The sequence below is a fragment of the Mustela putorius genome, unplaced genomic scaffold (assembly GCF_011764305.1).
Source record: "Mustela putorius furo isolate JIRA1106 unplaced genomic scaffold, ASM1176430v1.1 tig00003834_pilon_pilon_pilon, whole genome shotgun sequence".
Taxonomy (NCBI): domain Eukaryota; kingdom Metazoa; phylum Chordata; class Mammalia; order Carnivora; family Mustelidae; genus Mustela; species Mustela putorius.
This window is the reverse complement of record NW_025421987.1, coordinates 87,057,151-87,081,563: the sequence shown is the minus strand read 5'-3', so window position 1 is coordinate 87,081,563 and position 24,413 is coordinate 87,057,151. Positions and strand designations below refer to the sequence as shown.

General features: G+C 44.2%; 1 protein-coding gene across 5 annotated transcripts in view; it reads left to right on the top strand.

The window, feature by feature from the left end:
* DGKG (diacylglycerol kinase gamma) overlaps positions 1-24,413 on the top strand; it is a 209,871-nt gene that overhangs the window by 21,352 nt on the left and 164,106 nt on the right. For 4 of the 5 annotated variants that reach the window (XM_004745198.3, XM_013052598.2, XM_004745197.3 and 1 more), the window contains exon 2: positions 16,276-16,586. In XM_004745198.3, the coding sequence (XP_004745255.1) occupies positions 16,520-16,586 (67 nt within the window). In that variant the 5' untranslated portion in view covers positions 16,276-16,519. Of the gene's footprint in view, positions 1-16,275; positions 16,587-24,413 lie in introns of those variants that run through there. The other variant, XM_013052597.2, reaches the window with a different exon arrangement.

Here is a 24,413-nt window from a genome sequence, read left to right as displayed (position 1 = left end):
TACTATTGGATTGTATTAGCTAGGATCTTGTTGAGAATCTTGGCATCATATTCATAAGGAATATTGGTCTGAAATTCTCCTTTTTGGTGGGGTTTTTGCCTGTTTGGGGGGTCAGGGTAATGCTGGAATGCTGGATTCATAGAAGGAGTCTGGAAGTTTTCCTTCTGTTTCTATTTTTTGAAACATACTGAAAAGAAGGGCCATCTGTACCCCAATGTTCATAGCAGCAATGGCCACAGTCACCAAATTGAGGAAAGAACCAATATGCCCTTCAGCAGACGAATGGATAAGGAAGATGTGGTCCATATATACAATGGAGTATTATGCCTCCATCAGAAAGGATGAATACCCAACTTTTGTATCAACAATGGACAGGACTGGAGGAGATTATGCTGTGTGAAATAAGTCAAGCAGAGAGAGTCAATTATCATATGGTTTCACTTACTTGTGGAGCATAAGGAATAACATAGAGGACATTAGGAGTTGGAGAAGAGAAGTGAGTTGGAAGAAATCGGAGGAGGAGATGAACCATGAGAGACTGTGGACTCTGAGAAACAAACTGAGAGTTTTGGAAGGCGGGGGTTGGGGGATTGGGTGAGCCTTGCGGTGGGTATTATGGAAGGCACGTATTGCATGGAGCACTGGGTGTGGTGCATAAACAATGAATCTTGGAACACTGAGAAAAATAAAATAAAATAAATAATTTATCCTCCTTTTTAAAAGAACTAAAATGTTACAGATAATGGAAACTCAACTTCTAATTTCTATGTGTTCTTTGGAGGTATTAATTATGGTATTTTATGTGTATCCTTTCATAAATCTCTTTTTTGAGGTTACATATATACATTTGTTCCATTAAAATATTGCATATGATTTTGAGGGTTTTTTCAAAATGCTATTTACTTCTTTTTTTTTTTAATTTAAGATTTTATTTATTTATTTGATAGAGAGCACTAGAAGGGGAAGCGGCAGGCAGAGGGAGAGAGAGAAACAGACACCCTGCTGAGCAAGGAGCCCGATGTGGGGCTCTGGAGTTTGATGTGGGGTTCGATGTGGGGTTCAGTGCAGGGTTCGATCCCAGAACTGTGTGATTGTGATCTGAGCTGAAGGCCGACACTTAACCGACTGAGCCACCCAGGCACCCCAATGCTATTTACTTGTCCTAGTTCTAATATTCACAATAACTGTAAGGGAAATTCTGTTATTCACATTTTACATGTGAGGACTCTGAGGCTCAGATAGATTAAGATTCAAAAATTTTTCCAAGGTCACATGCATAATAAGTAGTAACAGATCTAATTTGAGCTTTCCTTTCCATGAATAAGGTATTTCTCCATTTATTTAGGTTTTCCTTTATGTCCTTCAGTACATTTTTATAGATTTGGTCTTACATAAAGGTCTTACACATTTCTTGTTAGATTTATTTCAGGGAACACTACTTTTCATTAGAATTTTGAAAGAGATCTTTATCTAGCCTCATTGACTATTGCTTGTGTAAATGGGAAAGCAATTCATTTTTTAATATTGATTTTTATATACAATCACTTTGTTGAAATTCCTTAATAGTTTATTTTATTCTCTTGGTTTCTCTAGGTATACTATCATATCATTTAAAAATTGTGACGGTTTCCTGTTTTCTGTTCTAATATGTACACCTCTTATTGCTTCTTATTTAATTGCATTGGTTAGGAGCTCTAGTAGTGCGTTGAATAGTAGAGATCATAACATGCATCCTTATCTTGTCCCTGATTTTAATAGCAGTGCTTCTAATAGGTGGCCATTTAAGTGTGGAGTTTGCTGTGGGGTTTTGGTACAGGGTTATTGCAAAGTAGAGGGTGTTCCGTTTACCTTCAAATGTGCTTAGAGGTGCATTTGCTTTTTCATCCTACTTGGATATTGAATTTTGCCAAATTTCTTTTTCTGAATTTATTGAGATGATCATATGAATTTCTCTTTTATTCTGTTAATATAGTGAATTATGTAAGTTTTATCATTTTGCTCTATCCTTGCTTTCCTAGAATAAACTTTATGTATTGTCCTTTGTCCTTTTAATGCCGTACCAAATTTGGAGGGTTCATGGGGGGATTGCTTAATTTAGTAGGGAGATTGGTCTGTATTTTCATTTGTGTTCTCCTTATTCCATTTTTGTAACTGGGTTATACTAGCCTCATAAAATAAACTGTAACTTAACATCTTCTTCTTTGCTCTGGAACAACTTATATAAGAGAATTATCTATTCTTTGATGATTCTTAGAACTTGCCTGTAGATAATACTGTTTGGACCAGGAGGGTGGGGCAAGTAGACTTTTAAAAGATTTTATTTATTTATTTGACAGAGAGAGAGAGAGAGAGATCACAAGCAGGCAGAGAGGTAGGCGGTGGGGGAGGGGGAAGCAGGCTCCCCACTGAGAAGAGAGCCCTTTGTGGGGCTTGATCCCAGGACCCTGAGATCATGACCTGGGATGAAGGCAGAGGCTTAACCCACTGAGCCACCCAGGAGCCCCATAGACTTTTTTTTTTTTTAGATTTTTGAATATTGATCCACTGTCATCTGTTATTATTGGATTCATTAGGCTTTTCTACTTTTTGAGTCACTTTGAAAATTCCTATTTTCTCAGAATTTTGTCATCTGGTTTTTCTAATGTGGTTCTATAAAATTGACTATCTTATTTTTTCATAATTCAATAAAATCTCTTAGATTTATAGTTATGCCTCCTTTTTCATTCCTAATATTGCCGGCTTTCTATTCTCCTCCTCCTCTCCAGCCTCTCCCTCCCCCTCCTCCCTTCCTCCTCCTGGTCCTCCACCTCCATCTCTCCCTTGGTCTTTATCTCTCTACCTGAAAGAGTTGTCTGTCTTACAGACTTTTTACCCCCCAAACAATTAAAAGGGCCTTTGCTCTTGTTTACTAACCATCTGGTTGTTTTGTTTTGGTTGCTAGCTCATTCCTTTCAGCCTTTATCTTTAGTGTAGCCCTCCTCGCTTTATTTAGATTTCTTTTCTTCCTTTCCTGACTTCTTTTTTTCTTTTCTTTTCTTTTTTTTGAAGATTTATTTATTTTTTTGGTAGGCAGAGAGGCAGGCAGATTGAGAGGAGAGAGCAGGCTCCCCGCTGAGCAGAGAGCCCGGGATCATGACCTGAGCCGAAGGCAGAGGCTTTAACCCACTGAGCCACCCAGGCACCCCTCTTTCCTGACTTCTTGAGTTGAGGTTTAGGTCATTTTTTCTTTTCATCTCTCTTGTTTTCCAAGACATTCATTTACGGCTTCAGCATGTCCTTTAAGCATTGTTATGTCCAAACTACACAGCTCCTATGTTTATATGTAATGCTTCCATGTTTTCGTTTTCTTTTTAAACAAGAAGTTATTTAAGAATATGAGGGTTTTTTCCCTCCTTTATTTCCATATTGTTGCAGATCTGATTTCCTGGGGAGCAGATTCTGAGATGGAGTTGGCATGGAGGGAGGGGTATTAGTTTTAAAGGGAGTACTTTTGGGATCACCACTTATGGAAGGGAAGGGACAGAGAGGATTTAGCAAAGAAGCTGGGCTGGGACAGTGCTCCTCAGTTGCTTTCAGTTGGCTGAAAGGACTGGGCCTTTATAGGCAGCACCCCCCCCCCACCCCCTTGTATCATTCAGGAATTGCCTGGGGGTTGCCCAAGGAGGGGCCATGACCTTGGGCAAGGCAGCTCTTACCAGCTAAGGCAATTCCTAAAAAGGGTTGACAGCTAAGAGCAGTCTGCCAGCAGCACTTCCAAGCAGCTAGGGGAATAAATCTTTCTTTCCAAAAGGAGATCTGGTTGGCACAGTTCAGCACCTACTACAAATATAGTTTTAATAAGTTAACTGACTTCTGGCTGTTGATGTTCAATCTGTATGAGGCGTTTCTCCATGGATTCTTTTTTCTTTTCCTTTTTTTTTACACTGAGTTTCACTGTCTTCAGGGTATTTACTTAGATCTATGTAACCAAAATATATTTAACAATCCCATACTGTGAGACATTTAAATGGTTTGGAATTTCTAACAGTGCCGCCACAAATATCCTTGGAGTTGAAATCTTGTAGAGGTAGTAATAGTAATTGTAGGCATAGTGCTGTTATTATTGCCTGTAGTTAATTTCTGAAGATAAAATTACAGAAATAAAATTACATGGAACTGTATATTCTGAGGCTATTGATAGAGCGTGCCCATGCTATTTTGGCTATTATACTTCCAGACCAGCAGTGCTGGAGAGTTTCCATTTTCTTGCTTTCTTACCAGTAGGGATATTAACTATTTTTTAAATGTTAACAATTTGATAATGTGGCAGAAGTAGCTTACTATTGTGGCTATCCAATAAAGTATGATTTAAATGAATATAAAAACAAATGACCTTTCCCAGCTTAAAGTGATGGCACCAGATACTATGTGTCAAAAGCCAAGTGTTGATGTCTAACATTTCTAGAAGGAAAATGGAGTTACAGTTAGAAAGAACCTTAAACGTTACTACTCCACTCTCTGCAGTTATCAGATGAGGAAGTTGAAGTCTAAAGAGTAGAAGTGGCTTGTTCAAAATCACCCAGCTACTACATGTCAGAACCAGCATTAGACCTGAGGGCTCCAGGGCCTGTCACTCCACCTTCTCTGATCTCCTTGGGAAACTAATGTATCTTTCTTCCCAGTTTCCAAAACTTCACCAAACTGTGGTGTTTCTGAAGCTGGGATTCATGAGGCCCCATGAGATGTTGTAGATTTTGTGTCTTTTCAAATAAGACTCATTTTATTTTATTTTATTTTATTTTTTTAGAAAGGAAGAGGGAGAGAAAGGAGGGGCAGAGGGAAAGGGATAGGATCTTAAGTAGGCTCCACGTCCAGCACAGAACCCAGTAGAGGACTCGATCTCATAACCCTGAGATCATGACCTGAGCTAGAATCAAGAGTCAGACACTTAACCGACTGAGCCACCCGGGTGCTCTCAAATAAGCCTCTTTTAAAATCATTACAAATGAATTTGCCTTTTTTTTTTTTTTTTTTGATGACTGCCTTACACCAAGTACTGCACTATGACCTCAGTGCCCCTGTTATCTTTGTGTCACATGGCATAATGGTGAAGAACAACCTCCAGAGAAATATTACTTGGACTGGAATCCTGTCTCCAATCTGCCAATCGCTACGTGACCTAGGACAAGCTCCTTAAACCTCTATGCTTCGGTTTTCTCATCTTTACAATGGGCAAAATATTTGTATCTACCTCATAGGATGGTTATGAATAGTCAGCCAGATAATTCACATGAATTAATTAAGATAGTCTGGCATGTTGTAAAAGTTAGTTTTTATTGATGAGGTGTTTTTCATACTGGGGCCTAGACACGTCTGGGGTGAGGAGGGCAATCCAGGGATGTTTGTCTGGAGTCAGAATGAGATGTAAGCACCCCCGGGAGCCGTTGTCCATGGTGCTTAATTATTATTGCATGATTGCCTGTAGGGACATTGTTATTCTCTGCAGTTGGTGGAGGAAGAGGCACCTGACAGCTCAGAACCTTTTATGAACTAAGGCCTGGGATCCTCAGATGAGGCAGAAAACTGATCCTCAGGCAGTTTATAATCTCGAAATGGTATTCATGATCTTACTAGGTGTTCAGGCTGACTTGGGTTTGAATGATGGCTCAGCTGCCTGCAAAGAGTCTGATGCTAGGTATGGTGGCATAATAATTCTTACTTTGAAAGATTTTTCTGAGGGTTCTGTTCATGTAGAAAGGCATTAGATTCTCCATGAATGGTAGCTGTCGCTGAGGTTGTTATGAGAAGCAGAAAGTGGGAGGAAAGAAACAGAAAGGAGAATCAGAGAATGGGAGGCGTAGAGTTGCAGAGGAGGGAGAGGAGAAAGAAGTAGAGAATGCTCTCAGGCCAGCTCACCAGGGCTCCTCCTGGTCTGCAGGGCCTCTCCAAACTAAATGGGGTTTCACACACTGTTCCAAATGTGAATGTTGTTGCTTTGGTGTGGTTTTGTTGTGGTTATTGTTACCACACACATCATCACAAGCATGCCGCATGTCACGCTGTGTTTTCCAGTGCTCTCTTCTAGATCTGCCAAGCCCTCCTCATGCCTTGCCATGTCCCTTCCCTGACAGGTCCATTTCTGATGCAGGAATGAGCTGTGGTGCGAAGGGGCCTGCCACTTTCTCACCCTTCCAGCCTTTTCTGTTTGTTGGGTTTTGCCCTTTGCTTTATTGTAGGAAACTCCTGTTATCTGTTCTGTACCCTCTCCAGATGATACATTTGGCACAAAATGTCACAGGAGGAATATGATCCAGATTGTAAAGAAGGGAAAATTCTGCAAGGAATATAAATCAAAACATGAAAATTTTAGTAACTAGGCAGGGTAACAGGCATCTGGCAGTCACAGAGCTCTAGCTTCCCGAGAATGTTTTCCTGCCTCGGGAAAGTGGAACTGAGAGATCTGTAATCTGTCTGCTTTAGGGGCCTCTTAAGGAGAAGGAGTAACTCCAGGTATTCCAAGCTTCTTTCTCTCTCTCTTTTTTTTTTTTTTTTTTAAAGATTTATTTATTTATTTGGCAGACAGAGATCACAAATAGGCAGAGAGCCAGGCAGGGGGAGAGCGGGGGAAGCAGGCTCCCCACTGAGCAGAGAGCACAAAGTGGGGCTTGATCCCAGGACCCCGGGATCATGACCAGAGCCGAAGGCAGAGGCTTTAACCCACTGAGCCACCCAGGTGCCCCCAAGCTTCTTGTGTTAGTTCTGTCCATTACATTAAGGTAAAGCAGAGGTTACAAAATACTGGCATAAATCAGAATCTCCAGGGCTCCGAGAAACAGATTGTTGGGCCACCCTAAATTTCCCGAGGTCCATGGTGTGTTCCAGGAATATACTTTTCTTTCATCTTCCTGGCAATACCAGTAGCTGCTGGTGAGAGTACCATGCTTTAAGAACCACTGTTAGGGGCTGCCTGGGTGGCTCAGTGGGTTAAGCCTCTGCCTTCAGCTCAGGTCATGATCTCAGGGTCCTGGAATCGAGCCCCGCATCGGGCTTTCTGCTAGGCAGGGAGCCTGCTTCCTCTCTCTCTCTCTCTGCTTGCCTCTCTGCCTACTTGTGATCTCTCTCTGTCAAATAAATAAAATCTTAAAAAAAAAAAAAAAAGAACCACTGTTAGGAAATTTTACTTGCTAAGACTTTCATAAAACTTTATACAAATTATTCTCATACCAATCCCTGTAAAACACGTGTTACCATTATTATTATTATTTTCATTTAGAGATGAAGACCACGTGTTTAATGTCACATAGTTGTAGGTGGTAGAGCCAAGATTTAAATTCTGGTCTAATTTCAATACCAGACTGGTGCTTAATGCTTTGGGAAGAAGGTTCCCTGACACTGGATAGGAGTCATTTTCTCCAAGCAGTAATTTCCTGAAGGAGGCTTCCCCTCACAGTCCAGCACATAGCCCCCACACCCTCCAAGCTCTGGAGCGAAATCAGGCCATGGTGTTGCTCTTTGCAACCCCATTTCCTTAGCATTTCCCTTGTAGCGCCCCTAGTGGCCAAGCCAAGACTACATTCTCCCATGTGGAGAGAACAGAGACGTCCCAAATGTTAAGAGCAGTTTTTTTTTGAAGTCTCATGTGTTTTTGTTTTTGTTTTGTTTTTTAAAGATTTTATTTATTTATTTATTTATTTAACAGAGAGAGATCACAAGCAGGCGGAGAGGCAGGCAGAGAGAGAGGGGGAAGCAGGCTCCCTGCTGAGCAGAGAGCCGGATACGGGACTCCATCCCAGGACCCCTGAGATCATAACCTGAGCTGAAGGCAGCGGCTTAACTCACTGAGCCACCCAGGCACCCTTGAAGTCTCATGTTTTACCTCAAACTCCCTGCATATTTCACATTCTTCCATTCCAGTATGTGCTTGTGCTCAATATAATGTAGTTATTTTCCTCAAATACTGTTGGCTTTCCAGGAGCACGCCAAGGTTTTCCCTCTGGCTTCCAGTTCACCTTCCAGTTTGAGGATGAGGGTGTAAGTCCTCCCTAGTTGGCTTATCGATGGCATCAGCACCTAACACAGGACCTGGCACTTATTCATTATATTGTATTATAATGAATGGAAAGATCATGGGCTTTGATCAAAGACCAAACAGACTTAAGTTCAAGTACTAGTTCGGTCACCTACTGATGAGTGAACTTGGGAGAATCACTCTGGGATAGTTCTTGCCACTGTAAACTGGGCATAGAAAGGACCTTCCTCACAGGGTTTGGTGAATAAGGCAGACGAAGTGTGCAAAGCACGGGGTGTGTGGTAGTCTAGAAATGGAGGTTCATGCTGTGGCTTATTGTTAGAGTGATATGTTGAACGGGTGAATAATAACATGAATGAGTGACCCACACTCCTGCCCTGACGCCGCTGGGCTATAAATGCTCCCCCACCTGACTCTGCCTGCATGTGCCAAAGGCAGCCCCCCTCAAGACACAGGTCTCCACTTCTCCCCAGAAACTGCACGCCTCTCCTGGGTTCCAAACTCCCCAGCCCACACCCAGGCAGCTTCATTCCCCTAGACATTTCCACACCACCCCCCAGAGTAGGGATCCCTAGGCTTGGTCTGAGGCTGCGAGTGAGATGCAAAGTCCCTTAACTACAGTTATCTCTGAATTGTTCTGGGTAGCACGCCATCCCCAGACTTCTATTTTTATGTCTGTATAAGGACTGTAGCCTAGTAATTTGTTAAATGAGTTATTAGAAATTACTCATATTTGCTATTCATAAACTCAAATTAGCTCATTACTAAGTTCCCCAGGGGGCTCTAATTCAGTTATCTGTGGGGTCCAGCTGCTTTTCGACACTCAGCCACTGCTGCCTCCTCACTCAGCAAGACGGTTAGAATGCTGAGACCTGGGGGAAAGTCATGTTGTCTTGCAGCATCAGGCTTGCTTTGAGTGGTTGTAGTGTTCAGCGACTGCTAGGCTTGCCTTTTAATTAGAAATCAGAGTTCATTTACCTTCATTATTATCGTGTTAGCCTGTGGAGGATATTTGGTTAACCTAACAGCGTGTAGTGACACATATCTTCCTCACAAATATTTGGGGCCTATAATTTTCCAGTTACTAGATTTTAAGACACAAGCAAGTTTCAGTTCGAGCATGAACCATGCATATTCTCTTGCTATACAGGTACACACATTCTCTGCACCCAGAAGGGCTTGTGTAGTTGTTTTAGTGATCTGTGAATGCATGATTAACTGCCTTAGAATTCAGTGGCTCAACCATCATTGTATTATTCAAAGTCATTCTGTGCATGAGGCATTCAGACAGGGCTCAGCAGGGACAGCTTCTCTCTGCTCCATATCACGTCTGCCGAGGGGCCAGATCCAAAATAGCTTCTTGTCTTCTGTGTCCGGAACCACAGCCAGAACAGCTTAAGAGACTGCTTGTTGGCCAGGAGGGCTTACGTAGGATCATAGAGTGGGGTCTTCGGTTTCAACATCAGCTGGATTCCTCGCTTCTCCTCCAGAGGATGTTCTGCCTCCCTCTGTCCACGCAGTGCCCCTGTGATCTCACCAGCAAGATGGCCAAGCACCTGACATGGCAGTTCACGGCACTCTCAAGAACACAGAAGCGGAAGCTGCCAGGCACAGTCCCACTTCTACTGCTTTCCCTTGGTTAAAGCAAGTCCCAGGCATAGTCCAGACGCAAGGGGAAGGGACCAAAATGGGCACGAGTGTCAGAAGGCATGGTTTGGGAAGGACCCCCAGTATGATAAACTACTACCCTATTGACAATGTATTAAGGAATTCAAACAACTTAAGTAACTCGGAGCATACTGTCAAGTTAAGCTGAATAAGATGACTGTTAGAAGTTTATAGATGGTAGTTTAGTTATAGATTTGCAGGTCCTTATTTTCATATGAAAATGTGTGCAGTTTCATATTAAAATTTGGATTTTAATATTAAACTTCTTTTCCTATTGGGAGGTGCCAACAGGTACGGTAAGATCTTTTGCTCCATGCAAATGGTCTCTGTTGAAAAAGGTTGAGAACTACTTTTCTACTGGTCAAGAACTGAGCCATCATAAATACTGTAGTTGTTGGGGCCACAAAGGAGGCAGGAGGACACTGTTTCTACCCTGAAGGAGCTCAAGAGTCTCACAGGGAAAGTTGGGAGGTATATTCAGTGTGGCAAGTGCCCAGGAACTCATGAAGAGCAGAGAAGACAAGCCCAGGCCTGACCGGGCCATTAAAGGGGCTTCTTGAACTGAACTCCAAAGGCAGTATAGGCATTAAAGAGTTTAAGAGGGATCAGCAGGAGCACAAGTCAGAGATAGGACAGTTATCAAGAAGGGACTCATCATAAGTTTGATATCTTTCTAGCTCTTAGTCATTCTTCCCATAGAAAAAAGTACTCATTATGGGATTGTTATAAATCATTGCGTGCATACCAATAAGATCCCCCAATCTGATGCCATGTTCATGAATTAATGTTTTTATGAGAGCAAAGAGGAGATGAAGAGGTGTTTGTTCTGGGTAATTGGCTATGGCTGATTCATTCAGATGAATACAGACCTGGGGCTCGAGTCAATACCCATTGAATATGCCGTCTTCCTTCTGACTCGTGATTTCCATGCTGACATCTGTACAGAACAAATAGAGTTTGATCTGGGATCTGAAATTGCAGAGCTAGAAAATGTGTTAGCAGCCATTTTTCCCACCCCCTCATTTGACAGACAAGGTCACAGGAGCCTGGGGAAGCTGAAGCAAGTGCTTAGAGCGGCATCGCCGTCGGGAAGTAAAACACTTTGCTCCCATCCAAGCCTGACAATACCCAATCTGAGTGTTATTTAGAAAACCCCATTACATTTTCCCCTGTCAGGAAAGATATTCAGGGTGGTAATAAGAAGATTGTGCGTACTCTACAGGGCCGCCGAGGGGGCGTGTCAGGCGGGCTGCTGAAAGGGATGTGCTGAGTGATGCCAGGAGCAAACCTCTTGCACGGTGGCTGCTGTCTCTGCCGAAGGCAGAAAACCAGAGGGGCCGTCACATGGGAGTGTGGTCAGCAGTGACCATCTGGACAATCAGGCCCCTAACGTCTCCCGATGGAGAGAAAAGGGGCAGCTTCTTCCTTCCTGAAGCCAAGCACTGAGCTACCACGCAACAAGGATGATAATAAGTATTTGTTGAATTATTGCAAAATATACCTCTTCACCTTGTTACTCCTCCCAGCTCCTTCACGCGTCTTTCCTTGCCCCTGTGGCTGCTACAAGAGGGCCTCCTCGTAGCCTGTACCTGTCTGCACCGCCACGCTTCCCATCCTGTGTGTTAACTATCGATCGGGGTGCCTGTCTCCTGCATGGGACTGTTAGCCACCACAAGAATGAAGCATAGAGGACCTATATGTTCAGTGGGAACAGCTGGGAGAACAGCTCAGTTTGCTCACAAGAGTCGGAAAAAACTGGAGAAGAGAAATGACCTTTCAATCTGGACCCAGATATGCATAGTGGTTTGTTATGGGAAGGAGAGAGCAAGGGACATTCCTGGTAAATTAAAGGCACAGTGTGTTTGTGAGTCCACTAACTGATGTTTATGAGATGCTGCCACGTGCCGTGTGCTTGGCCTGGTGCCAGGAGGAGGCAGTAGGATGATTTGGCTGGAATGTGGAGTGTGTGGGGCAGGAGATAATTGGAGTGAAGATGGGGAGGTGAATTGTACCACAGGGAACAGATTTTTCTGGAACTGGCGAAAAAGCCTGCCCAAAAGAGTCCAAGAGAAGCCACTGAAGGTTTTCAAGCAAATAAGTGTTGAGGTCCAATTTAATTCTAACTGAGAAAAATCTCTATGAGCAGATACAGAATGATTCATGGGATATATTGTTAAGCAAAAAAAAAAAAAAGTACAAAAGACTGTCTTGAGTGTAATAAAGAAGGGGAAATAAAAATATATCCAATAATCTGTTCACTGGGGCAAAAATAAACAGGAAAGATGAACTCAAAACTAGAAGGGATGAGTGGGAATAAGATGGAAAAGAGAGGGATGGGCACAGAGTAAAACGAATGGGGGCAGCCAGGCCTCTCTGAAGAAACCATATTAAAAAAAAGAATCACTGGGAATGGAGGGGAAAACTCTAGAGTGAAATACAAGCAGAAATGAATAGAAGTGTGAAAGAACGGATCTAAGTAACTTTTGCAAATAGGACTTGGAAGACGTGCTTTGTTGGCTGAAAACAAAAGAACTGTTAACAAATCTCCAACTCGTTTTTGTTTTTCACAGAGTTGTGGCTAGCAATTCTGAAACTCTCTTCTGTGTATTTAAGGATTGAGCAAATAAATATATTGTAGACAATGGAAATGAAGTTTGTTGGGGAATGGAGCTGAAAAATATGGAATGAGGAGAGTCTAGAGTTGACACAGTAATATTGGATTATGGCTGGAGGTCTGAGTATGAACTTGGGGTTTTTTACATGAACAGGTGGCTGGGTAGACAACCAGCCAGCCAGAGACGAGATGTGTGTGTATTCCTGCATGTATTTCCAGGCCCTGATAAAGTCTAGAAGCTACAACACTCCAGTAGCGATGCACATACCTAGTGCCCAAAACTTGATTTCAAATACTATTCTCCAGCAAAAGGAATCTGTGCTTTGGAGAAATGACTGATTTCAGGACAACTGAGGAAGTGCAGGGTGAGACTGAAACATTTTGTAGTACTAGAAAATAAAGATGTACTCAAAGAATGATGGGGAGGTGTCTGAAGAACAAGAAATCAACTTGAATGAGTTCCACTGGCCAAATCTGGGACAATTCCAATCAAAACAAGTAATGATAGTGATGGATTATAATCCCCTGAATAAAATAAGAGTCTGTTAATAGAAATATATATCTAATATGTAAACATAACATACATTCATACTTACTTATATATTTACATATGTATTTATAGTTTATATAGATATAGCATTTATAATATAAAAAATATAAGTAAACTGATATAAAGAAATAAAGAGAAAGCTCTTCCTTACAGTAGAATCCAAACTAATAAATACAGAGGGAGTGACAGAATTAGAAATTCTCTTTCATAATAATAATTAATCCAGAAACGCCACAGAGGTGGCTCATTGGATTAAGCATCTAACTCTTGATTTTGGCGCAAGTTGTAATCTCACGGTCATGGCATAGAGGTCTACGCTGGACTCTGCACTGGGTGTGGGGGCTGTTTAAGATTCGCCCTCTCCCTCTCTCCCTCTGCACCCTCCCCCACTTGCGCACTCTCCCTCTCCCTAAAAAACAAATAAAATAATAAAATAATTAATCCAGGCAAGATTCATCACTGGGTGCTAAAACTCGTGGATAAAGTCTGGTGAGCAATTATAAAATTGCAGCAGTTTGGAGCAGAAGATCAAGTTCAGAAGTCTGCCACACAGCACAAAGACTTGACACCTGACTGCCGTCAGCTGATTGCTTAAGTCATATTGCTAAGTGCTGTATTTGCAATTAGGATGATGATGATTACTTATTGAGTGCCCACTGCATATTAGGCATTATGTTAGGTGAGGTTTTGGGGTTCTCTGTTTGGGTTTTGTATATATTAATTCTCTCCTAGCACTAGCTCAGTGAGATTTTTATTAGTATCCCCATTTTTGAAGGGAAGAAACCAAGGATCAAGAAACACAAAATTTGTCTAATGTCAAATAGCAAATAGGAGGTAGAGCAGGTTTCAAAGCCCCTGTCTTGAGACTTGGAGTTCCATGGTGTTCTCTCAGGCAATGCGTCTCTCTGTCCCCTCCGCCCTACCTCTGTGTTTCTGGAAGTATGCAGAATGATACGGCCAAAGAGTCATGCTTAAAAGCTTGGAGGCTCCTTTTTTCTCTGTACCATATTTACTGAACACCTTGCCTCATTTTTCTCATAAAAATAGGGAAGGCGATGCTGAATGTACATCTTCATTGGGAGGACAAATGGGCTAATCTCTGTAAAGCATGTAGGGTACAGTAAGTGTTCTCTAAATGACAGCCACAGCCATAGTAACATCGGTAGTAATGTTGAATTCCCTGGTATGATGGAAAATGTTTCTAAAGGTCACCCCTCACTTTTGGACTGAATTGATCATCAGAGGGCAGATCTTAAAGAGCTTTATGTATCACAAAAAGAAGATTACATTTTATTCTGTAGGCCATAGAAAACCACTGAAGAATTTTATTGCCGGGAGAGATGTGGACTAGTTGGCCATGTAGAGCAGACCCAGGGCAGGAGAATAAAAGGCAAGGCGGGAGCCCATTGGGACGCCGTTGGTAGAGACTGGGCGTGAGGCGATGAGGGTCTGAGCTGGCATGACAGAGGAGGGGACACACAATGGACGGTCACTCTGGAGAGCGGCACCTGTCTTTGGCAGGCGAGGAAGGGGAAACAGCTGAGGCTGAGCCTTGGGCTTCTGGCCTGCGTCCTCGCTCATCTCAGGGTGTGACCAGAATGTAGAGGAGGGACAGGTTGGGACCCTGGGAACGTGCTGATTGGGGGTGGTCTGGGACACACAGAGGAGTCACAGCAGACAGTTGGATATTCAGATCTGGACTGAGGAAAGAATTCAGGGCTTGGGGACAGCGGGCCTGGGGTCACTGAAGCTGTGGCAGTAGGCCCCTCAGGGAAGGAATATGGAGCCAGGAGAGAGCCTGTTGGGATTTGGGAAATGCCAGTATTTAATGATGGCCAAAGAAGTGGAAGGAGACTGAGGGGGAACACTGTAGAAGATAAGATAAGATGGTTTCCTGCCATGGCAGAGTTACAAAGAGAAGCAAACGAAGCAAGGAAGGCCTGAAAATGCTTACTGGATTTGACAGTTGTGTCCCAGGGACCCTGGGGAGAGCAGGTACCAAGGAGCAGAATCCAGATGGGCAGTGGATTAGGGAGAGAATCGAACATTTTAAGAAGAGAAACTGGAACTTGTGCTCCTGGGGATGCAGATAACCTCACTCCCTTGCCATGCATTCCCACCTGCTGGTGGAGCTCTCTGATTGTGGAAGGTCCTCCTTCCAGAGCCAGAGTCTCCTTCCCACCTCTTCCCTTAAGCTTCTGGCCTGTCCTTGAGGTCCACACCAACCAAGTCCACGAGCTCCCCCAGAGAGCTGCACAAACCCGCCTCCTCACCAGGTGGTCTCATCCAGCCCCTCCACCGTCCCTCATAGGCTCCAGGCTTCCAGACTTAACTTGATGTCTGACCCCCCAGTGTGGATCCTGTTTTACGAAAATCAAGCTTCTTTGGTAACATCGGTCTGTATTTCTCCCCCTATTAGGCTGGTGGCTTTCCAACATTTTTTTTTTAAACCTCAACCCAGAATAAGAAATACATTTTTACATTATGGTCAATAAACATGTATTACGAAAGGAGATGTGCTCTTATTTTTTACTCCATTTCATACCATCCCACTCTATCCTATTCTATTTGGTGCTTTGTTTTTTTGTTTTTTGTTTTTAAGATTTTATTTATTTATTTGACAGACAGAAATCACAAGTAGGCAGAGAGGCAGGCAGAGAGGAGGAAGCAGGCTCCCTGCCCAGCAGAGAGCCCGATTCGGCGCTCGATCCCAGGACCCCGGGATCATGACCTGAGCCGAAGGCAGAGGCTTTAACCCACTGAGCCACCCAGGTGCCCCTATTTGGTGTTTCTAAATGCTGGCCTTGACCCACCACATCAGTTTCAGAACTCGCTCAGTGGACTTCATGACTGAGGGTATGACTGACTGCCAGAGCTCACTGTGCTAGGAGGGCTTCACGGAAAAGATGTTAAGCTTCTGTCTGAATCCATCCCCTTTCCCTCCCACAAGTTCCCCTGCACTGGGACGGACAGGTCTTTTTTCTAACCACCTTCGTAGAAAACCACCTCAGTCACTGGGATGTTAGCTAGCCTTGGGGGTATTTAGGTGTCCAGAGTAATGGTGGAATTTAGAAATCCATGGAGGAGAGACTGGCTTAGCTTTCAAATCACAGCAGTTAAGTACTGCCCCTACTTAACTCATGAGGCATCTGGTAGCCTGACGCATTTTCACACCTTGAGGATGCCCTCAGGTGGTCCTACTACACCTTTCCTGAGTGTGAGTACCAATTCAGACAGGCCACCCAACTGGAATTGTGCTGGTCTGGTCCATACGTCCTCTGCAGACTTCCCAGAGGAGACCCCCACACACACCCTGGGAACCGCTACCTCCTGTAGGTCTTTCCCCAGAGAACAGTTGGGGATTTCTTAATGTAAGAAAGGTGACTTATGAATTCTAACCCTCCCATTCACAATGTCTTTTCTACTTCTGCCCAGGAGGAGACAGGATTTCTGACGACATTGACTACGGATAGAAGCATGCTGTTGGAACACTAGCACAGGTCTTCTCGCATCTGCTGAAAGGGGCCCACCACTGCCAGAGACCCGCGGGTCCTCAGAGTCTCCCGAAGGGCCAGTGCATCACCTTCCTGCAATGAGCTAGGCCCTGGGCTGGGCCTCAGTTTCACCCTGGTGACCAGAACTCCATTGCCTGCCTCAAGCACTCACACCCAGCTTAAAGATGAGTGAAGAACGGTGGGTCTCCCTCACGCCGGAAGAATTTGACCAACTCCAGAAATATTCAGAGTGTGAGTAAATGGGTTGACCCACCTGGGGCAGGATTTCCTCTTGGTGGGGGAGAACATTTCTGGAGAGAGCCCAGTGGTGTAATTGTTGCAAAGCCACAGAGAATGAGGTTGAGACAGGTTATATTTCCTTATAAACACAGAACCGGTGTCCTTAAACATAAAAACAATTATCTTTACACTTCATAAATGATACCCGCTCACCATAGAAATTTGGAACATACAAGGGAAAAAATAAAGAATAGGTTGAAAATCACAGCCAAAATCACGAACATTTTGGAGTACTGCCCTCCTGTGCTTATTGTGTTATGTGGTTGAGTTCCTGAGTATACAGTGCCTTTTTTTTTTTTTTTAGTCTACATTTTCTGCCTAACATAAAATGGTATTTTCTCAAGTCATTAACGCCTGTTATTATAACATAATTTTTGAAAGGCTGAAGGCTGCATAGTTATAAAGTTACTCAGTCACTGGCTTTAATATACTCTTGTGTTTGGACCCAGGGCCTTTTTTCAGTAAGATATAGAATTCTGATGTGTGTCTCTTTCTTGACTTTGTTCTGAATAAGCCTGACCTTTCAATGGGGGCTCTTGGTTTCCTGGTGGTTATACCCAGGAACAATTGCAGTGTATCAGGACACACTGATGACAAAGCCAATGTTCCCATGGGGGCACAACAGCTGGGCCCTCCTTAGACTACTCCTAATCCTGACAAGATGGGAATTTACCCGGGCTGGGACTCCACTGGACCACTGCCCTCGGCACACGCGGCAACCATAGTGTTTGTGCAGTGACCCCAGCGTTTTACAAGAGCCCTTTGCTGGGCAGACCTCTCCGTGGCATGCCTGCCCCGTCTCTTTGTTCTAATCACCTCTCCCTTCCTGTTAATTATACTGGCGCTTTTGTAAATCACTAGGCTGCTGGCAAGTTGACCTGCCCTACAAAGCTTGCCCAGGGAGCCCTTGTATGCCCTTTTGGCAGCTGCCCTGCTCCCACAGGGCCAGCAGCTCTTGTCCACAGTACTGGTCTGGGAATCTAATGATTGGGTTCCAGTACCACCTGCGGCTCTTGCTCTCTGTGATGTGACAGCCTCGAGCCCTCCAGAGCCTGTGTCCTCTTCTATATGATGAAAGAGTTGGACTAGATGATCTCTTCCTGTGATTCCTCCCAGGCCTGACACCCATGACGCTGTGCTCCTCACAGTCAACCGGAACCCCCATGGGACTTCTGGTTAGTTTCCCTCTTGGCTCCCTAAAGCTCAGCCTCCTGTCTGACCTGGATGGGCTTAGAGAGACTCTATAATGTATTGACAAGGAGCAAGATGTCATCTTCTGGGGTAAATTCCATATAATTCAGCACACTCTGTATGTCATCCAAGTACTGGTCCCTCTCAGGGATGAAAAGGAAGCACAAAGAAAAGGTTTGCTCTTGAGGAATCAGAATCTGGTTTGGGAATCAGAAATGTGTTCATAACACAAGCAAAGAGCAGGTTTAAGGCAGCAGGCAAATACTTCTGGCAGAGCTGTCTAAACTGAGCACACAAGGGAGAAGGGAATTGAAAGCTAGAGGAAATTGGTATGGGGGAGTGTATTAGTTTGCTAGGTTCCTGTGACAAAGTACTCACAATCTGGTTGTCTTAGACCCACAGTAAGTATCTAATGGTTCTGGAGGTTAGAAGTGCAAAGTCAAGATATCAGTAGGGTTGGTTCCTCCTGAGGACTGTAAGGGAAGAATTGTTTTAGGCTTCTGTCCTTGGCTTGTAGATGGCTGCCTTCTACCTGTCTCTCCATGACATTCTCCCTAAGTGTGTGTGTGTGTGTGTCCATATCCAAATTTCCCTTTTTATATGGACACAGTCATATTGGATTAGATCCACCCTATTCCAATATGACTTTATCTTAACTAGCTACATCTGTAAGGATCCTATTTCCCAATAAGGTCATAGTCTGAGGCACTGGGGCCAGGGTCGAGACTTCAAAAATATGATTTTACAGGGGAGGGGATACAATTTACCCCACAACAGAGGATTCAGCTGGGAGGACCGCTATGGAGGACAGAAGTATAAAATGTGAGTACTATGTAGATAGTAGGGGAGGGCAAGAAACAACAGGAACAAAGGGAGAGAGGCACAAAGAGGGTTGTGTATGGGTGGTGAGGAGAACCTATGGGCTCTGTGGAGAGAAGGAGAGGAGGGTGGGTTTAGTAGGATGCCTTGGGTCAAAGCATGGCTTGGGACCAAGGTGGCTGAGTCCAGGGCCATGGATCTGGTGGCCTGAATATAGAAGCTGCCAGATCAGGGAGGTAGAGCAGGGTCCGTGGGATGAAATCTAGTCTGAGCGGAGTATCGGGGCTAGGGAGGACTGTGGCAATGAACAAATGCTGACCTGTGGAAACCTGTGCTGGAAGAACCAATGGAAGCCAGCAGAGATAATCCCTGGATAATCCCTGTGGACCCAGGGCAGATGCCGACATTATTATTCAAGGCTGGTGGGGACGGGTTGGCAAGGTTGATTTGGGGATAGTGATGACATATCCCCTTCTATATTCAGACGCACCAGGTTCCAGGGAACCAGCAATGAGGGAGACGCAAGCCCTGCCCTCAAGGAGCTCCCCGCCTAGTAGGGAGAGATAGCTGGGACTCAAATGATGATGTTCCGTATGACAGGTGCTAAGGAGTGGGGAGCACCGAGGAGAAGACCTCGCCTAGCCTGGTGGGAGGCTTCCTGACGCAGGGCTGGTTTCCGGATGCCAGAAACACTAGGAGGAGGCAGTAGTGGAGAGCACTGCAGGCAGAGGAAGTGGTTGGGAAGGCAGGGAAGAGTGGTCATCATGGTACTGCAAGCAGGTCACAGACTCGGAGCCTAGGACCCGTGGTGGTGGTGGTAAGAAAGGATTGGGGGCAAGAATGATAAATAAGTGCCCATTGTGGAGGACACTGCTTTGCAAGAGAGGTTTCCTATGGGCCTGGGAGGATTGGTGATGGGAAGAGAGTGGGAAGGAGAGCTAGGCTCCAGCTCTGACATGGGAACCATTGTGTGGAGGCAGCAAGGAGGGGCGACAACAAGAATGAAAGCACTTCAGATAGCAAGCACATGAGGGCCAAGGGTCTGCCTGCAGCCTCCGGTCAGAGAAGGGAAAGAAGTGAGAAGAAGACAGAAGAACCTGCAAGATGGCCTGGCAAAAAGAGGAGTGGGTAGAGGGAGCAGAGAAACAGAGGGGTCCACATGTGGCAAAGCAGTACAGGAGGCAGGGGTCAAAAAGAAGCCGGAGTATTTACTAGGAAGGGGTTCCTTTGTGGCTCAGGTCTCTTTTTCAACGATTAGCGTTGTCTTTTTCTGACCCCTCCTCATCTTGTTTGTGTCCTGGGACTGAACAAGGTTCCCGGGACTGCACAAGGTGCCCTGGAGCTGTTATTGTAACAGGAGAGGGAAAAAAGCTACAGTTCTTGGAAAATGGTTAATCCTCAGAGGAAACCCTGGAAAAGGCACTTCTACCAATTTTAGACACATGCTGGTATTCAGTCAGATTGCATTACCATAGCAACCGCTCTTCCGTAACTACATAAACAGGAGCTTCGTGGTAGTGGAATAGCCAGAGTGTACAGCCCAAGAATGGGGAACTTTCCCCAGTGGGGTTACCAGGTAGAGGGGGCCAAGAATTTCAGGATAAGAGGCTCTTGGTGTATTCTGTTTATATAACAAAACCCCTATACCTTCCTGGTGGCCTTCTGCTGTGGGGGGGACGCCATGTTAAAACTGTCCTTGGAGATGTAGATAAGTATTTTATATGCACACACACATACACACGGAGTTGATACGTTTCTATCTGGTAAGCTTAATGTGATTCAGTAAAATGCTTGTAAAAAACATACTGTGGTATTAAGAATATTTTTGTCACAAAATAAAAACAAGTATAAAAATGAAAACAGATGAAATGTAAAGCTACCCACGATCCCGTCTCCCAGTGATAACCATTATGTGCCTGTGCATGTGTGTAAAATAGACATGCGAGGCTATTTCGTATGCTGTTCTCCTCACCCTAACAATTATCTGTGCAATCTAGTTATCTACTGCTGCATCAAAACAACTTCAGCCTCTTGCGTTCTAACAGCCATTTTGTTTTTTTCCCATGATTCTGTTGCTTGGGAATCTGGACGGGGCCCAGCGGGGATGGCTGGGCTCTGCAGTGTGTGGGGCTTCAGGTGGGATGCCTCACAGGGTCCAGCAGGCTTACTCACTGCCATGCTATTACCTCAGCATTCCTCCATGGGACTGCTTTCTCCCTAAGTGCTTTGTCATCTCCCAGGGCCTCTCCACGCAGCCTTTTTCCAGCCGGCTAGCCTAGACTTCTTACATGTGGCCCCGAACTCCTAAGAGCATAAAAGCAGGCCTTTTTAACACCTGGACTCTGAGGTCCCTAAACAGAACTATCTCCACATTCCACTGGGCTGGCCCAGTTGCAACGGGGTGAGGGCATGAACTGCGCTTCTCATGGGAGAGCAGCTCACACAGGGTGCAGGGAGACTGTGGACAGTGCTCTTTGGAGACTAGCTGGCACAGAGTATATCATGAGGTGTTCCTGTGTTGTTCAGTACTTTCCAGAAGCAAGACTTCTAGGAGCTGGGGAGATATCTTTTGATACATTATCTTATTTAGCTGAACAACTGATTGTGATCATCGGATGTATTAATAGTCTCACAGTATGTCACAAGGCAAACTGGTACCCACATTCTGTCTACCCTAATCAGATTCCTTTGAAAGCTGAATTCGTCCCTAGGCACCACAGTGTACAATGGATAGGGACAAACCAGGAGGTGTTTGAGAAGTGTGGCCAGTATGGTGAGGGGCCTCACAGCAGGGTTACGAAAAAGTGCCTGCGAGTACTATGCCTGTTTGCAGGAGAAGGGGAGATTCAAATAAGTAAATAAATAAAAAGTGCTGTTGGGGGAGGAGGTGTGTAGTTAATTTTGAATGGTTTCCAGAAGTAGCCCTAGGACTGGGAGAAAATCATCAAAGAAGGACTTAAAGCAAGGGATTCATTGACCTGCCCAAGATAGAACAGAATTGACTTCAAAGCAATTGAGTTTTCTTTCCCTGGGTGTCCAGTTGATTAAATGACCATCTTAGCCCTTCTAATACTTAGTTTCTATGCTGAAACAGGTTTCTTTTCAGCCTCAGAGGGCATGAGCTCATGGGGAAGCCTCCTACTGACCCTCTTCTAACAGCTTCAAATAGAGATAAAATGGGGTTATTGTACTAATCCTGATATTCGGGGAGAGGCGATTATTTTTCCATAATTTGTCAAGGACAAAGCTATCAGCTTTTTCAGAAAGGGAAAAATGATAAAGCATCAATTTTAACTTTTAATTCTCCAAAAATTAAACATTTTCGACATCAGTCCATGGTTGCTAGATTTTGTAGACTTTTTTACACCTGGGAGAAATTTTAAGGCACCATCAGATCTAACTCCTACCCATCTTACAATGAGAACACTGAGTCCTGTGTTCAATCACTGAGAATCGCTCCATGATTTCCCCAAGGTCACACAGAAAGTCAGTGGTAGAATAAGAATTAGAACCAAAGTTCTCAGTCCCAGGTCAAATTCAGTTTGCTTCAATCCAGTTCCAGTAAATTAAACAAAAAGTACCCACTGGAGCTCAGCCTTCAGTGATACAGTGGAGGGATTAATGTATATATTATATATTTGCATGTCAATTAAACTATAATAGAGCAAAATTTTAAAGTACATTTAAGAAGCATGAATCAGATAAATTGTGCTATTCAGAAATATATTTCATTAGAAACAGATCAAGATCAACGCAAAGTCTCTGACTTTAAGATGTAGGTAAATTACAGTTCAAAATTCAAACCTGTCAGTGTTAATACGGGAGCCAGAGAAAATGTTTAGGGCTAGTTTATGGAACAATGTAAGACTCTAAGTAAGCTCCATTGAAACCTTATTATTTACATGAGTCAGTGGAGTGAGAGTTAATCCAATGTTCTTGAAGTCCTGGGTCCATAAAGGGTCATGTCTCATTGTCATTGTTTCCAACTCGGAAGGAAACCACCACTATTTCTCCCTTACGTCTCTCGTAGCACAGCTGGCCTTCCTTTCATTCTGATGACCAGGCCTCTACCCACAAGCAGTCAGAATCTATGGATAGGGTTAGGCTTCTATGGAACAGTAGCTCTCAGGTTTGAATATGCATACGAATCTCCTGGAGATCTTGTTAAAATGCCAATTCTGACTCAGTAGATCTGGGAGAGTTCTGAGATGCTGCATTTTGGACAAGCTTCTAGGCTGCTGATGCTGCTGGTCCATGGGCCACACTCTGAGTCACAAGAAGATGCAGATTGTCTGATCCATTCCTCCCCCTTCATGTGGGCTATGACTAATGAGGCCAAATTATTTGAAGAAAAAGTGGGAAGTTTTGCTATCAATACCAATGTCCCTTGTACAAATAAGCCGTACCAGTCATTCATAGCACTTATGGTGAATCAGAAATTCTCAGTTTCTTAAAGAGGGCTCTCGGATATGAGCCCCCAAACCCTCTACTTTTGATGTAAAGTAGTTTTCTCTTATTCTATATGTAGCACTGTGCAGAATTAACCACCTCCACTGGTTCCCCTTAGTAGATTCGCAGACCTCAGAGGTCCTCAGCCTTGGCTGTGCACTAGAAATACCTAGGAGGCTTTCAACCCTTCCAGTGCCCTGTCCACCCATAATCCCACCCCAACCCCAGGATCACTGAGTCCTAATCTGTAGGTGTAGGATCCAGGCATCAGTGCTGTTTAAAGCTCACCATGTGAGTCCACCATGCAGCCAAGGTTGTCCACCACTGGTCCAGCTTTTCTCCCTATGCCCCTGGAAATACAGGACATATGGAATGAGGACAATAATCCCAGTGCCTTTTCTAGTCCTCCTTCATTCCACCAACCTTTATTGAACGTTGAATTTATTCCAGGCAGTGGCTCTAGGCTGGGCAGAAACAGTGCACAGGAAAAGAAGCGTAGCTGGGAGAATGTGTCGATGCTTCCAAAGCTGGGCTTCTTACACGTGTTCCCCACATTTCACTTTGGGGCCTGACTCCTCCTGGATGAAAAGGTGGGCCTCTTGATGTACGGCTCCTGGATCTGGCATCTCTGTTCTCACCTCATTCTCCATCTTTCCAGAACCCTTGGGAAACTCCACTCTTGCTTTTGGGCACCTCACTGTGTTCTTGACTCCCTGGAATACTTAGAAAACTTATTCATACTTCCAAGCCATCATCGAAAGAAGGAAAATCTAGGTGGTGGTGTTGGTTTCTTCCCCCTTTCATGGGCCAACTTTCTCTTTTCTTCTGTGTCTTTGTCTCCCAGGTTTGAGTCATTTTCAGTCTTCTCAGTCTATGGACTATATTCCTCTAGCCTCAGCATCATGGTTTTGTCTATGTTGTGACAGGCAGGCCTTACTAGTCAACCACAAATACACAAGAGCGTTACGGAAGGCCTTCTCATCAAAAGTGAGGTCCATGCACCTGCATAATTAGTGTCACCGAGGGTTTTGCCTGAAATGCAGAATGTCAGGCCCGGACTCAGTCCCTGCTGAATCAGAATCTGCATTTAAACCGGAACCTCAGGCAGTGGCTGCATGTGTTCAGTCTGAGATGCTCTTGGGGGACTTTGAGGCATGGAGAGTCATTATTCACTTATAATTTCACGGCCATTTATGGGTTTTCAGGTTCCCATTTCAAAATGTCGAGTTATAGTTATTTCAGAGTTTAATGGTCTGACTAGTGGTCACATACTCAGGGTTCTTAGCTAGAAGATGACTCATCAACTTTGGGTTCTGGTTT